Source organism: Cyrtonyx montezumae, unplaced genomic scaffold, assembly GCF_038088225.1.
Source record: "Cyrtonyx montezumae isolate F1298 unplaced genomic scaffold, pur_monq_1.0 scaffold_17, whole genome shotgun sequence".
NCBI classification, from domain to species: domain Eukaryota; kingdom Metazoa; phylum Chordata; class Aves; order Galliformes; family Odontophoridae; genus Cyrtonyx; species Cyrtonyx montezumae.
The window spans coordinates 15,677,160-15,692,768 of record NW_027071903.1 but is presented as its reverse complement, the minus strand read 5'-3'; the positions used below and the strand labels follow the sequence as shown (position 1 = coordinate 15,692,768).

The 15,609-nt window shown below is 54.5% G+C and overlaps 2 protein-coding genes across 3 annotated transcripts in view; both read left to right on the top strand.

The window, feature by feature from the left end:
- The first annotated feature begins 3,297 nt into the window (after positions 1 to 3,297).
- Positions 3,298 to 4,314, top strand: LOC136047220 (metallothionein-1). The gene is made up of 3 exons (XM_065734276.1): positions 3,298 to 3,395; positions 3,575 to 3,640; positions 4,138 to 4,314. The coding sequence occupies exons 1-3, from the start codon at positions 3,365 to 3,367 to the stop codon at positions 4,230 to 4,232; spliced, it is 192 nt and encodes a 63-aa protein (XP_065590348.1). The 5' UTR covers positions 3,298 to 3,364; the 3' UTR covers positions 4,233 to 4,314.
- Positions 4,315 to 8,451: 4,137 nt separating this feature from the next.
- The window catches only part of NUP93 (nucleoporin 93), a 65,491-nt gene continuing 58,333 nt past the window's right edge, over positions 8,452 to 15,609 (top strand). Inside the window, exons 1-3 of one of the 2 annotated variants that reach the window (XM_065733460.1) lie at positions 8,452 to 8,466; positions 13,419 to 13,632; positions 14,152 to 14,269. In XM_065733460.1, coding sequence (XP_065589532.1) covers positions 13,454 to 13,632; positions 14,152 to 14,269 — 297 coding nt within the window. In that variant the 5' untranslated portion in view covers positions 8,452 to 8,466; positions 13,419 to 13,453. Of the gene's footprint in view, positions 8,467 to 11,288; positions 11,307 to 13,418; positions 13,633 to 14,151; positions 14,270 to 15,609 lie in introns of those variants that run through there. The other variant, XM_065733461.1, reaches the window with a different exon arrangement.

Below are 15,609 nucleotides of genomic sequence, written 5' to 3'. Positions count from 1 at the left end.
CTCGATGTCCCGCGGCACTGCTCATCGCTCTGCCTTGGCTTCTAATTCTGAAAATTAGCAAGTGGGAAAGGAAAATAATAAAAAAAATGGAGTATGCCCGAGGTAATGATACTTGGAAACTTCAGGTCACGTTTCAGCCGGGAAGGCGGTCGCCGCTGGAGCGGGTGAGTTTGAAGTCTGTGGGAACTTGAACGGCATGAAAGGAAGGAAAGAGAATCCGGGTTGTACACGGGCAAGGCATCGCAGTGCCACCAGCATCACGGCGGTGAGTTACGGTGACGCTGAGATTCCCAAAGATGCCTAAGGAAGCAGGGGGACGCCAGGGTCCCCGCCCGTGGCACTGCGCAGCCCCCAGCTTGGCTCTCATCAGCCCCTTCCTTTCCCAGCCCTCACCCCTCGCTGCCCCGAGGGGCTGCAATTCTGCCCTCGTTAGACCTTGAAGTAATCTCCATTCACATTTATGAGAGTTTCGGGATCCGACGGGAAGCGGCCCTTTCATCTCTGGGTGTGCCCGCACAGACACCGCCCGCCTCGAAACCCACCGGGACCTCGGGGGGGGGAGGGGGGCCCGGGGCACACGCTGCGGGTGCAGGGCCCCCCTCTCCCCACCAGCGCGCGGTAGCGCTGCGTTTCCTCGTTAAGAACAAATCATTAGCAAACCGCTGCCCACCCTACGTGTTTGGTCCTTGGGTTTTTTGTTCTTGTTGTTGTTTTCCGAGGGAGAGGCCCCGCTGAGCCCCGCTGATATCCGGAGCGCAGATAAAAGCGGGGTGCGAATGGAAAGGCGCAGAGCCGTCGGGCCGGGCTCCGCGCAGCGCTTTGAGTCACGGCCCCGCGCGTTGCAACGCGGATCCCCGCAGCCCACATCAAAGCCCGCTGTGGAGTTGGGAAAGCGTCGCGTTTCTGCACGCCGTGCAATTCGTCCTTAATGAAAACCTGCGAAGAGCCGCCCCGTGGGCAGCGGGTGGGAGCCCCGCAGAGCCCCCCAGCGCTGTGCTTCCCGCAGGAAGCGAGGCACAGCCCGCACCGTGCCCTGCCTGCGGGGGGGCACGCGTGGGCCGAGGTGGAGAGGTCAAGCAGCATCTCTTGGCACGCACCAGCAGCACAGAACAGCGTCAGCACCTATTTCCCGTGCTCAGCGCGGCGGTTTATCGCCCCCAAACAGCGATCTGATCCCTGCAGAAAGCAAATCCCCGCAGCACTTCTGCACGGGGTTTGGTGGATAGGGCGCGGGTGGGCGGGGGAGCTCGTGCCTCTTGGTTTCTCTGAGCGCTGGGATGCAGCGAGTGACCGCGCACCGCAGGGGATGGTCCTCCATGCCATACTCGCGCATCCCTCAGTGCCTACCGCTCTGAGCTGTGACACCTGGTGAGGGCAGCCACGCTGTCACAGTTCCAGGCGACACCATGGGACGCAGGAAGGTCTTCATGCACACAGCAGTTGTCACCTGCAGTGCATCCCAGAACATCACCTGCTCACCAGGATGGTCACCTGCCCACCAGGCACAGCCACCCGCTGCCAGCTGACACAGGTGCACACCACGAGGACGGTGACACCGCCTTGCAGAGCACCTGCACGGCTCCACTGCCACTCCCTGGGACGGGGATTCTCCCTCCCTTCCTCCATGCAAATCAGGGATAGGGCTCGTGGCCAAGCTGGGAGTTTGACAGGAAGAAACTGAGTAAGAAACTGAGTCACATGCTGTCTCCCACCTCCGCACTCCTCGAGGAGATGCCACTGGCTTGCTGAGCCTCCCGGTGACATCCCTGTGTGCCAGGCAGGTGGTGACAGCCCTGGCACTTGGGGTGATGCAGGTGATGTGTGCCGTCCTTACACGTGTCCCTGGGCATGGCTGTGTTTTCCTGAGCAATTGGGATTACGAAGCAGAGCACATTCACAAAAGCCTGACTGCAGTGACACTCAGCAGCATGACACATGTGACAGCAGGAGAGTACCACCTGGGGCTATTCCAGCAGTGCTCCCCTAGGAGCTGCTTGGGGCAGGTTTGCGGCTGCACCCAAGCATCCCACTGAGCACACAAGCAGCCTTGGCACAGGTCTCAGCTCTTTGCTCTATGGGTTGACACCTCACTGGCTCATCACATGCAGTGGGAACGTGGGGACAAGCATTGGAACAGCTGGGTGATTGGGGTGAGGAGCGAACCCATGGGCTCTGCCTCCCGTGGGCTTTCTGCACATTTCCCACTGGTACTCAGCTTGTCCACTGGCACTATTCCCTGCTGGGTCACCCAACAAGCACCCAACGTGCCCAGACAGATGGGTGGTAAAACACTTAGCATCACCTCTGATGCAGCAGCAAGGCTCTGCAGCCAAGAGCCAAGCCTGGATAAAACCCCAAAGCAAAGCAGGTTCCCAGCATGGCCACCAAGGGCTGTGGGATGAGCACATCCTCAGCCTCGTGGCTCACACCTGTTACCCTCAAAGCGTGGGTGATGCCGGGTGCTGGCACCGTGTGTGGTGGTCCCCAGTGCACAGGGAGTGGGATGCTTGGAGGGGAGGCACCAGGGCCTGGAGCAGCCAGAGGGGCTTTGGGGGATAGGGGCAAAAAAGGACCAGAGGCTGCATAGGAAATCCGTGGCGAGTGGGAGGATGCTCCATGGCACGCAAAGCCTTCTGGCCACGAGGCAGTACCTCCCTGCACGTCAAATTGCTTTTGTTTCATGAAGAAAACAGAAAACAGACATCACCCCTTCAGCACCTCCCACCCCGCATCCCTGCGGCTCTTTCGAGTGGGCGAGGGAAGCTGCCGGCAAAGTTGTCTGAATCGACGGCAGTGCCGTGGTTCCCCGCCACGCTCCTCCTTGCTAATCGCGCGCGGAAATTAATCGGAGTGGGCGGGAGGAAACGCGACGATGGGGTACGGGAGGGCCGGGCGCTCCACCGGGCCGGTCGTGTCCGTCGGGGCGGCCGCTGTCACGGAGGGCGGTGGGACACGGGGCGGGGGCCGTCTCCCCGCCGCAGCCAAGAGGGGAGGGGGCTGTGCAGGGCTCACGTCCTTCCCCCACACTTCCCATGGTTTTAGCATAGGGGGTTCCGGGCGGGAGCGGGACAGCGGTGTGATGAGCTGCCCGTTCTCTGCAAGCACGCCGATGCGCGTGTATCCGTCCGTCCGTCCGTCCCGGGGCGGCGGTGACCCAGCGCGCTGTCACCCACCGGGGAGGGGAGCGGTGAATCAGCAGCGCCCGGGGCAGCAGCAGCGGGCAGAGCCGTGCGCAGGCTGCGAGCTGCGGGGGGGGGGAGGGGGGGGCGGAGGTTTTGCACTCCTCTCTCGCGCCGCGGATAAATAGCGGCTGCACGGGCAGCGTGAAGCTCCAGCCCCAGCCCTGACGTCCCGCAGCCGCAGCATGGACTCCCAGGACTGCCCTTGTGCCACCGGTAAGCCCTGCCGGGGCTGCGGCATCCCTGCGGGGCTGCCGGCGTGCGACGGGCACCGCGCGGCTGCGGGATGCTGGCTGCGGGATGCTGGCTGCGGGATGCTGCGGCAGCGGGGACATCCGGGATGAGGGAGCCCTGCCTTTTTTTCCCCTTTTATCCTCCTTTTCTCTGTCTTTCAGGCGGCACCTGCACGTGCGGGGACAACTGCAAATGTAAAAACTGCAAATGCACATCGTGTAAGAAAGGTAAGGCAGCCCCTGCCCTCCTTCCCCCTCGGAGGTCAGAAGCACTCAGGCATTTTCCCACTACACATCTCCAGTCACATCGCATCAGTCCAGGCTCAGGGATCCCTTTCCCAGACGTCTCTTCGCTCCTCCTCTATTTTATTTATTTATTTTGGTCCTCAGAGGATGGGAGGGTGACTCTTCCCGATTGTGACAAGCATAACCCCAAATCCACATATTCCTGAGGCTTAGCACTCAGTGATGCCATGGTGGGGGGGTGGGGTGGGAAGCAGTGCCAGGATGGATTCTGCTTGCCCTCTGCTCCGATGCACTCAGGGTGGGTGGGCAGGAGGGTGCTGGGGGGGTCTGCATGGGTAGTGGTGAGAGGTACCCAAGGAGGGAGGGGGACACTGAGGCTGGGGATGATGCCCAGCCATCACAACACGTGTGCAGGGTGATGGGAACCCAGCCCCCAGAACATTCCCTCACCCCCCAAATATGTCTCTTTCCCCACCCAGGCTGCTGCTCCTGCTGCCCTGCTGGATGTGCCAAGTGTGCGCAGGGCTGCGTCTGCAAAGGGCCCCCCTCAGCCAAGTGCAGCTGCTGCAAGTAGCAGCCCCCCCCCCCCGCGCTGACTGGGGGCGGTGAAGAAAACTAACTTTATTGTATGTGTTTTTTTATATGTGTGTTCGGATCGTGTTAGTGTTCAGCACGCGTGGTGTGCTATGAGCTGCAGAAATAAAGATGTGTGTGTATAACTGTGCCTCTGGTCCCTGGGGTGGGGGGAGCACTGAATGTGGGGGGGGGCATGGCACAGCGCCTGGGGAACACCCCAGGCTGGCACCCATCACAGGGCTGACTGTGCTCCTTCCTTCCAGACACCCTAGCTCTCCAGGTTTAACACTTTCTCTTCACAAGGTAATTTTCTAGGATTTTTTTCCCCACCCAATTGATACCCAAGGGCAAATCCCAGGCTCTCTCCTCCACCAGAAATCCTCAGGGCTAACGAGCACCTCATTATTATGAGCATTTGTCAATAGCGTGGTAATAAAGGCCGTGCCCATTTCCAGCGGTAACGTTCGGGCAGCAGGTGGGGCGACAGAGAACCAGTTTGTTTTCCCCCTGGCAGTGGGGTGGGACTGGCAGAGCCGCCAGCCCTCAGGGGATGGGGCTGCGGCTGCACGGATGGCAGTGCCTGTGTTGGGGTGCAGTGAATGTGATCGGTCCAGATGGGATGTGATGCCCACCATCGGGTGTGCTGCCCACGCCAAGGTGGAATGACCACATCGGGGTACAATGCCTACGAGGAGGTGCAGTGCCCTCACGAGGATGCCGTGCCCAGAATTGGTTGTGATGCCCATAATAGGATGGAAAACCCACTACAGGGGTGCGATGTCTATAAAGGGATGTGATGCCCACGATGGGGTGCGATGCCCAGAACGGGATGTGGTACCCATGATGACTACAGTGGGGTGTGATGTCCCTGATGGGATGCAGTGTTGGCTCTACAACGTTGTGCGATGCCCACAGTGGGGTGTGATGCCCACGGTGCTCCACAGCAGGGACGCTGCACCTCATGGGCTCGTAGCACACACCCAGCGCAGCCCTGCACGTCCTTGTTGCTGCAGCCGCGTGGCTGCCGGTCCGCAGCACGGCCCGGGGGGGGCGGGGGCAGCGGTGGTGCAACGGCCCCTCGGGGTCACGTTCCCGCAACTGAGCGCCGCGCGTGGCCGGGAAATCCCCTCCCCCCACCCCCCCTTCCCCCCTCTGCCACCCCCTCGCCCCAAATTCGCCCTTTCAGCAGCAAAAGCGGGAGGGGGGGGGAGTGGCGAGGGCAGGCGCGTGGGGCCGTGCTGTGACCTGGCAAAGTGTCGTGCAGAAGGGGGAGGGGACGAAGCGCGGGGGGGGGGGGGCGCAAAAAGACCGTAAATGTGTGGGCAACCATGGCCATCGCACAGCTGTGTCCCCCTGCTCTGGGGGGACCCCAACACCGAGGGCCACTCCGCGGTGTGAGGGGGCTCCTCCAGGCAGGGGGGGCACGGCCGTGACCCCGGTGAGCACGGCACGGCGCGGTCCCGCCCCCGTTGAGCACGGCACGGCACCGCACGGCTCAGCACGGCACGGCGCTCAGCACGGCACGGCGCTCAGCACGGCACGGCTCGGCACCGCCCCGCTGCGCGCTGCACCCAGCACCACCCCAGCCCTATAAATACAGGGCGGGCAGCGTGTTTCGGGACTACTGCGAGCCCATCCGAGCCGAGCCTGCCTGAGCCGAACCGAACCGAACCGGACCGGACCGGACTGAACAGAACCATGGACCCTCAGGACTGCACCTGTGCTGCTGGTAAGTGGACACGACGGGACTCGGCCCGGCTCGGTTTGGCCCGGCTCGTGTCGCTGACGGCTTCTTTCCTGCTCCAGGTGACTCCTGCTCCTGCGCTGGGTCGTGCAAGTGCAAGAACTGCCGCTGCCGGAGCTGCCGCAAGAGTGAGTTGGGGGCTGCAGGGGTCCTTGACCCAAGGCTGCTTTGTGGGTTCCTGCCCCGTTGTCTCCCGCCCCTCCCCTACTGAACTCTCATGGACAACACCCTCCCTCCTCGTAGTAAACCCCCCCCCCCCAACTCCTGTTGGATCCCTCCTTTTGGTCCTGTAGGACCCGCCATGGACAGCTCCCCCCCTCCATTTCTTCCTGTAGAACCCCCTGTGGACGACCCCTCCTTGCCCCGATTTACTCCGGTAGGATCACCCCTCCTCCCCCAAAAGGACAACACCCCCCCCCCCCCAACTTGCTCCTATAGGACTCTATGAACAGCACACCCTCCTCCACTTGCTCCTGTAGGACCTGCAGTGGACACCCCCTCCCCGCCCCTGACTTATTCTGGTATGACCCCCCATAACCGACCCCCTAGCTCCAACTTGCTGCTGTAGAACCTGCTATGCACAGCCCCGCTTCCCCCCCCCCCCCCGACCTGCTCCTGTGGAACTCCCAAAGGAGAACTCCCACCTCCCCTATCCCTGAGTTGCTCTGTTGGTCCTTGTATGGTCAGCCCCCCTCCTCCCCACTCCACTTGCTCCTGTAGGACCCCCTATGGACCCCTCCCCCTGCTCTCTCTGGAGGTACCTATCCTGTGGCACCTGTGTGTACACCGCAGAGCCCCCATGATGATTCCTTTTTTCTCCCTGAGAACCCCCCCTTCCTCCTCCTCCTTCCAAATCTCCAATGCACAGGACCCCCATGAACCCTCCCCACCATGCTGGAACCACATCCCTGCTCCGTGGGGATTCCCATTCCCATGCTGTTCCTGGATCCTTTCCCAAACACTACAACTCCCCCCCAAATCCTTCCCACCCCCTAACTCTCATGTTTCCGCCCCCCAGGCTGCTGCTCCTGCTGCCCCGCCGGCTGCAACAACTGTGCCAAGGGCTGTGTCTGCAAGGAGCCGTCCAGCAGCAAGTGCAGCTGCTGCCACTGAGCTGCCCGCCTCGCCTGTAAATAGCTGCCATGCTTTGGGGACGGGGTGGGGGGTGACGGGGGCCACAAAAAAGCTTATTTTTACATGTTTTGTACCTTCCGTACCGATGGAGGAAATAAATGAGTTTGGCTGAGGCTGAGCCCTGATTCTGACTGTGGCACTTGTGTGGGAGCATCAGTGCTGGGGTCTGCACCGTACCCTGTGAGGGGCAGTGGTTTGAGGGGATAAAGTGGTGTCACAGGGGGAGGTTGGGGCACTGTGGGTGCTGTGTCACAGCCCCTGGTGAGCAGGGGGTGCTCTGGGGGCCCACGGGGCTCAGAATGCCGCACTGGGGCAGGTGTGAGCACAACCCAACCAGCTCCTGCCCCAGGGGGCAGACAAGGTGGGAGGGGGCCGGGGGCGTGGGAAGGCGCCTGGCTGCTCTTTTCCGTCTGAAGGCACCTGCCAAGTGAAAGTTGGCCCTACCTGTGCCGCAGGGCCACGGCCTGCCCCCACACGTCTGCCTGCGTGCCCTGCTCCTGCTGCCATCGCCCTGTCCTCTGCAGGCAGGGACAGCTCAGTGCCCTCAGCTGGGGCCTGGGAGCTGTGTGGGGCCCTGAGCCCCAGACCCCTCGCTGGGAAGTGCTGGCTATGGGAAAGGTGCTGCCCCGCTCAGCATGCATTTGCCTTGTAAATCAGTGCCTGGGCTCCTTAGCAGCCGTGCCCTGGGCTGAAGCAGCTCGCAGGGGGTGATGTGGGGGTCCTGCCTCGCCCTGCACCCATCTTCAAACAGGAATCCTATGGGAAAGTGTGAAGTGGGGGCTGGGCGCTGTGCTGATGGGCGGAGTGGCCCAGAATCTCCTCAGGGTCATTTTAAGCTGAAGTCCATTTTTAACTTTTCTTGGAGTCCCACGTTCCTAGGTGCGGCAGGTCAGCCATGAGCAGAGGCTCCAAGACAAGCGGGCGTGGGGGACTTTGGAACAGCAAACAGCCAAACTCATGACAGTTTGCGCGCGTTCGGGTTTTTGATGTATTGCTTTTAGCGTTCTCGCACCCGAAGTGCCGCCGCTGACCGAGGACCCCCCCGCACCCCTCGGGCCATTTCTCGGTTCGAGAAGCGGCAAAGGACGGCCTCGAACCCGCGGCCCTGGAGGCACAACTCCCCGCCCCGTCCGCAACCACGCGCTGTCCGTGTCCGCCTCCTAGCGTCTCAATAAAGTTTTTGTCGCGAGATGACCTGGAAGGGCGGGACCTAGCTCACCAGCTCAGCCAATGGGAGCGCGTAGCTTCCGTAAGCGCGTCGGCTCTACCAATGGGCTGGCGGGAATGGAGGAGCGCGTGGCCAATGGGGTTGCGCGGCGCGGGCGGGCAGCGCGGTGGCCGGAGCTGCGGGCAGGTGAGGGGCGGTGGGCGCGGCGGGCTCTGTGCTGTGGGCGGGCGGACGGGTGCCGGTCTCGTCCGGTCCAATCTCTCTCGTCCCATCTTTCTTTCTCCGATCTCCTCCCCAGGTCCTGAACTCAGGGCTCGCTCCCCTGGGCAGGCGTTGAGGCGCGGGGCCTTCTGTGAGGTAGTCCCTTCAGGGCTGAGGCGAGGTCTGCTCGCCCCGTGGGAGTGCGGGCCGCGGCCGGGGTTTCGGCCCTGGAGTCTGTCCGGGCTGACGGAGAGGAGAGCTGTGCGGGGTGCTGGGGGAATGCCGGCACCGGCCTGGGGGACCCGTCAGATGTAGCTGATAGAGGATGGCTGCCGCTTCTTTCCTCCTGCCCCAGCTGTGCACCGACCAAGCTGAAAAGCTTAAAAATGACTTGGAGAATGCATGTGATTCACTCATCTAATTCCTTGTTGTTCCTCCGGTGGTGATATAACGGGAAGTTCGGAGGAGGGGAGAGGATCTGGGCTACACGAAAGGAACGTGAAGTTTCGAATGAGGTGCTGTATTTGATGAGTGGTGTTTGCCACCCTGTGGAAGTTGGGTGAGGGTCAGGTGCTGACTGTGGGAACTGAGTGTTTGGAGAAAGGGACGGCGGTGAGATGGCAGATCTGCCGGCTGAGTCAGTGATTCAGGATAGTGGGGACTCACCTCTGCGAGGAGCTTCAAAGTCAGATGGCAGATAAAGGTCAGCATTGACAAGTGTGTGGTGCTGTCTATTGGAAGAAATCACTTAACATGCCTGCTGCTTGGTTTCACATTAAGTAATGATCAGTATAGCGGACAGCTCTGTCCCTTGTACATCCTTTCTCAGAGTGCTGGAAAAATAATGATGTCACTGCCCTTAAGACTTCAAGAAAAAAAAAAGTTATTCTGTTTTTATTCAATCTGTACCGTAAAAGCTCTTTGAGACCTGCACTTGGTAGCCATCATAAAAGGACTGGTCCTTTACACATCTGCCTACAGTTGAAGAATAAAGCATACAGGACTAGGAAGTTTATGGCTGTCAGCTGAGAACTAATGAACAGTGAGTTCAGGAGCCACTGTGTGGCCTGTTCAGGACTTGTCTATGTCAGCTTTTTGCTGCATGATGTTGTACCAGATGGAGTACCACGTACAGCTTGCAGCCTTTAGGTATTTGTTTTTAATCTGGCCTATCTAAATTTCATGTGCTTTTAGTGTCACTAGGATTTGGAGGGGTTCCCTTTGCTAGGTTTAATTAAAAGTTATTTAGCAGAGGATGATTTGTTGAAAATGTGTGGCAGACGTTTGGTCTGCAATTGTTCCTTTCCCCTTATGGAACATGGAAAATTTGGCAGGAAGAGACCTTGGGAGCAGAACCAGGTGACCTGTCAGTGCTCCTGGTGGGACTCAGTAGTCTGTACCATTCTTGCCTTATGCTTGGTCTGTTTAAAAAGCTCCAGTGACCGTCCCTGCATCTATAGAAGGCAGCTTAATTTTAGCATCTAATATCACTCAAGGGACATTTTTCATTCAAGATATACATATATATATATATATATATATACACGTGGCCACCTGCTCTTTGCTTTCAGACTCCACTTAGAAATCAGTTCCCAGTTCCCATGTCTGTAAAGTGGGAATTGTGCTGCTGACTTCCTCTCTGAGATATCCTGATGTCTGCTTGAGCCGAGTGCTGCTCCAGAGCTAGGTATTACTGCTGCTGCTCCTGCTGAGTTTGAGGCCTGCAGAGTGGGCCTGTTGCTTGTGCCGTGCTGTCTACAAAATGCCTGAGCTGGGGACCTGTCAGAAAAGCAAGTCTTCACTCTCTGAGACACTGGCCATGTTTTCCCTCTTCCTTCCAAAGGAAACAGATGCTGACTTGTCATATGGGGCCTCTGGAGCACTTTGAGGGGGCAATGCTGAACTTCTTCCTCTTTGTTTCCACATGGCAAGGATCTCTTTGCCCCTTGTGGGATTGTACTGGTTTATCAGCTCTTCTGAATGCAGTGGATGAGGCTTTCCTTCCCTCCCATGGCATGGTTTGTTTTTTTTTGAAGCACTGGAAAAATCTAAATTTTTAGTCATTCTCTAAGTGAGTTAATTAGGTGACACAAAGGCTGTCAGTATGTGAAGTACGGCAGATGCTCACACACGGGAGTGTTTTGGTTTAAGTCTTTCTGAGGCTTGTACAGCGAAGTGTTCAACATGGCCGAATTTGGAGTACGATAGCTACAGCACTGTTCACTAGCTGGCACAGTAGGGCTTGGCATTCCGTGATCAGTCAGCACTTATGGTCAGTCTGAACAGAATTAAAAACCTGTCATCGTCTTTTCTGATTTCACGTTGGCTGAAATCCAGCCGACTTGTACTGCTTGTAACATTTATACGTGGTTTTGAATGTTGGGAAAACATTAAATGGGGTTTTTATTGGACACAGAATAGAAGACTAATGCAGCAGCTTCTATTGATAAGTCATCAAAGTTGTTTTACAGAAGGGCTTTTTCAGCCCTGGCTTCTAGCCCGGGGTCGATCCAGTTTCACAGAAGTTAGTTTAATTTCTGATGTATTTTCTTTCCCTTAGGTGTCAGTTGTTGCACTTTCCACAGCCAGCACGAAAATCTGCCCTTGCTTGCTTGTTACTGTGGCAGCAGTTTTCCATCTTGCACAGCAGCATTAAGAGTCTCACTGCAGTCTCCTGAATGCAGTAAATTCTGTCAGCGTGGAGACTAAGTGGTTCATGCTGTTACCCGGTCTAAATATTTGAAGCCTGTCCTTTGGAAAAAGCTGCTATTTGCTCTCTGGAGAAGTTTTGAGCTGTCGTTCCCAATGCTTGGCTGTGATCACAGGTAGTTGGATTTGCTTCAAAGTAACAAGTAATTCTATATTTGCTGAACTCGGTCTCTCTTTTCCAGAGTCATTACGTTGTCCTACCTTGGCAGATTTGTGGGACAGATAGTATATGGAATGGACGTGGCAGCTGTGCTTAGCAAGTGCAGTTTGGGGAGCTGTTTAGAGTGCCCTGACTCCGTGCTTTTGGTTTTAGTGCTCTGAGGACTTAGTGCCTTCTTATGCTCCCGGCTTTTCCTCTTAATGAAATGAGGAAGCAGACTGGATCGAATCGAATCAAGGTGAAGTCTGTGCTGCTCCTGCAGTCGCTGCTTGCTGTGTTATAACAGTACAAGGAGTGTGGCTGTTCTGGTCAGCCTGTGCCAACGCAGGCAGCTTCTGCTGGGGCATGCTGAGTTATCGCAAGTAAACACCAGAAAGATGCTCTGTGCTGCATTGCAGGGCATGGAGCAGCTTTTTTTCCACCACGCCCCTCTCTCCTCCCATCCATCTCGGTGGCATGCTAGTCTGTGCAAGCAAATCCAGTCCCTGCTGTCTCTTCCATATAGTGAGTCAGTGCAGACAGGGTTGCTGCCTCCCCCAGCAGCTCCTGATGTTCCAGAAGTGTATGAGGAGTGTTTGTGGAGTTCTCTGGGCCTGGTGTAGGCTGTGGGGCTCATCTTGATGCCCAGTGATCGTAGTGTGTGACAGGATCAGTTCCTAATTGCCCGTGTCTGAGTGAGTCATCACGCAGTGCTCTGAAGTCATTTCGTGTCCAGGTATAGAGCAGTGCTCCTGCCTCTTGAAGTTGTACTTAGGAACGGTGGAATATCAGGAATATAAAATGGTACTGTTAAAATTGCTTTAGTATAGTTCAAAGGGAAAACCAAGAAATACTTGAATTGCAAGTGGGTTTTGGTTTGTAAAAAAGCACTATTTTCTACTTGATCTGGGGGCTTACTCGAACCAGTTTCTCTTGATTTTATTTTTAAGTTAAAGAGCCCAACTTAATGCTTGAGGCCTAATTAGTCTTATTTGATCTTAGGTACTCTGAGTTAGGGTAAGAAAAGAGACTGTAGCAGAGATTCCTGTAGCACTGTGCAGCAAGGCTGGCTTTCAGTGGTTGTGTCCCATCACCTTAGGGGTGCAAGGTGCAGGTTTGACCACAAATCGTAGATGTGGTGCCTAAAGCTGGGACTTTGGTTTTTGTTTTTCAACAGTGTAGATGCTATTGCAACTACATGTTTTTTCCACGTTGATCCCGAGCACGTGTTTTTTGTCTGCTTTGTGAAATAACCTGCTCCATTCTGAATCTGAAATTTCACAGTGCACTAATAACGTCATCTGTTGCTGCCCCTGCCTTTAGCTTTATTGTTTCTGTTTCTCATCTTGGTATGTGGAAGCAGCTCTCACAAACACTGCTAAAGCTTTCTGCATGCATTGAGGGAAGATGCATCTTGTGCATTGCAACTGCACGTACATTCCTTCTGATTTTTGTTGAGGATTAATGACATGGATTAACACCTTTCAGTAGATGGCTTGTTGTGGCTGTCTCTGTACCTGTCTGTGCTTCTGTTTTGCTGTTTATTTAACATCATGGTTAAGCAACATGTATTTTCTGCTTCTATATGTATATGTGCATACATATCCACAAATCTCCATTTGTTTTATATATTCAAGTGTATATATGTTTATATAAAAACACATGTATCCACGAGTGCTTTATAGCTGAATTAATACCAAAACTTTCACAAGGATTTCTCTGCTTTCTGTTCTTCCCCTTTTGAACTGTCATGTATTACTTGCCCTGCCTTTCTGACAGACACTAGATCTGCATTCAGAACGTTGTCCTGCTAGGCAAATCGCTCTGAGAACACTTGAAAGCGTTTGCTTGACGTTTAGGTGTTTCTGCCTGCCCTTCCCAAGGGGTACTTAGGAATGGTGGAATATCAGGAATACAAAATTATACTGTGAAAATGCTTTGGTGTAGTTGAGGGTGCTTGGGGAGCATGGGTACAACAGAGTTTTATTCTAGAAGAGCAGCTCCTGTTGGTCTCTGTGAGTGCCTGTAGGTGCAGAAGCTGTTTATAGCTGAACAAGAATTTTCTCAATTTTTCTCCTTTTCTTTGAAGACTTCTGAACATCTTGGATAAAGACTACAGCAGAAATGGACACTGAAGGTTTTGGAGAACTTCTCCAGCAGGCAGAACAGCTTGCAGCTGAGACTGAGGGCATCTCTGAGCTCCCTCATGTGGAACGCAACCTGCAGGAGATCCAGCAGGCTGGGGAGCGCCTGCGTTCCCGCACCCTGACCCGCACTTCCCAGGAGACTGCAGATGTTAAGGCGTAAGTACCGAGCACGGCGCGGGGAGCGAATGCAGAGGGTACAGGCTGTTGGCAGGATTGGTTTCTATCGTGTGGGGAGCCTTGCCAGGAGGATGTATCCAGGAGAAACAGTTACTGCAAAGCTGTTTTCTCGCCCACTCCTTGCTTACAAAAGGAAAAAAAAGAATAGTAGCAGAAGGTTTCATCTGAGAAGCTACCGTTCCCAGGTACTAAAGCTAAAAAGTGCAGTTCTGACTGCTGCTGAAGACAGTTAGCAACATGCTATAGAATTTTTCTGTCAGGAAGGATTTGGCAGATGTGCAGTACTGCAGTGGAACAGCAGACAGAATTTAACAGGGCTGAGGCTGTTAGATACATGCACAGAGTTGTCCAGGGTTTGGTTTTGTACATCTTTTGTAATATCTGGAAACACTTTATGACTAGCTGCTGACCTAAAAATCAGCAGCACACTGAGGTTACAGTTCTTACTAGTAGTCTGTTCTGTGCTGATCTCATACCTGTACAATTTCTTCCTTACAGGTCTGTTCTTCTTGGGTCCAAAGGGCTTGATATATCTCACATCTCTCAGCGACTGGAGAGTCTAAGTGCAGCCACTACATTTGAGCCTCTTGAACCTGTGAAGGACACTGACATCCAGGTAGGTACAATTCTGACGTGCAAATCACATTCCCCTTCTAACTGCTGTTTCTGTGCTGTGATTCAAAGCTCTTCTGAAGCTCCTGTGGAAGTAGTATTGCTCTGAGGATATTGTGGAAATAGTCCTGCCTCTAATTTAATCCATTGGATCCAAGTAGTACAGAGAAGGAGTGCTGCTTTCAGTGAAGGAAAGTTAGCTGTTAGGAGCACCACTGAGTAGCAACTCTGCAGAAGCATTTTAAATTCCAAACTTTCACTGAAGTCAACAGAAACGAGACACTTATGGTCTTTGCAGAGCTGTCTTTCTTGGCTTTACCAGCATAAATTGCACCTCTCATTATATTGAGGCCTTTTAAAATATCTGATTGGAAGATATTTTAAGATATCTGATTGGAAGATATTTACTCAGTATTTGCACAGGAGAACGAATGCAGAATCACTTGGGAATTTCAAGGTGCTGGAGTAGGGGGCAGTTAAGTTAATATGCAGAGGAGGTGAGTATGGCTTTTTCTTCTGCTGTATCTCAAGTGACCATGTCCAGATGGTAGTCTGATTTTGCCAGATTTCCTGCTCTTTACTAGTGTTAATCCATGGGAAAGTTGAGATTCTTTCTTGTCTGTCTCCAGTTGTCTTGAGAATTGTGACCCACCTATTTTGCTTTGTGGTAGTTGCCTGACCTTGTAGAATGTTCCTGTGCACTGCTTTTCTTGATGAAGAAGAATTCTGCAGTATTCGTTACTCAGTTAAGAGCTAGTTATGGAATTGATGTTGTGGATTGTTCCCAAAATAAATAATGGTCTGAGTTATTGGTTAACCATGTGAAAGCTTATGTTATCATTCCTTTTTGATAGATGGCAGGCTTGGGAAGGTCGAAAGAGTTGTAACCTTATTTTTCACAGAAGAAATATGCCCTATATGTCCTCTATTCAGAAGAGAATTCCCTATGGAGGAGTGAGGTGAAAAGTGTTTGTGTTGTGTGTGTGTATATATATATATATATATATAATCTAAGCGTTTGGTGCCACTTGTTTGGACAGGCCCTTAGTTTAGTTTCATTCAGATGTTAGGAGTCTTTGGTCTCCTGCTTTCAGTCAGATTTACTTAATCTCACACGCTCTCAGAACAGCAGCTTTCAGTAGTGGTAGTAGTAGTGTGTGCCTTGGGTCCCTAAGCAGGGAGGTGTTTCCTTGCAGTACTCCTCTACTGAGTCTGCCTTTGGTTCTTGTGTAAGCATCTTTACCTCTGTGCTGGGGAAGATCGTGGAACAGATCCTCCTGGAAGCTATGCTAAGGCATGTGGGAGAGAGGGAGGTGATACAGGGCACCCAGCATGGCCTCACCA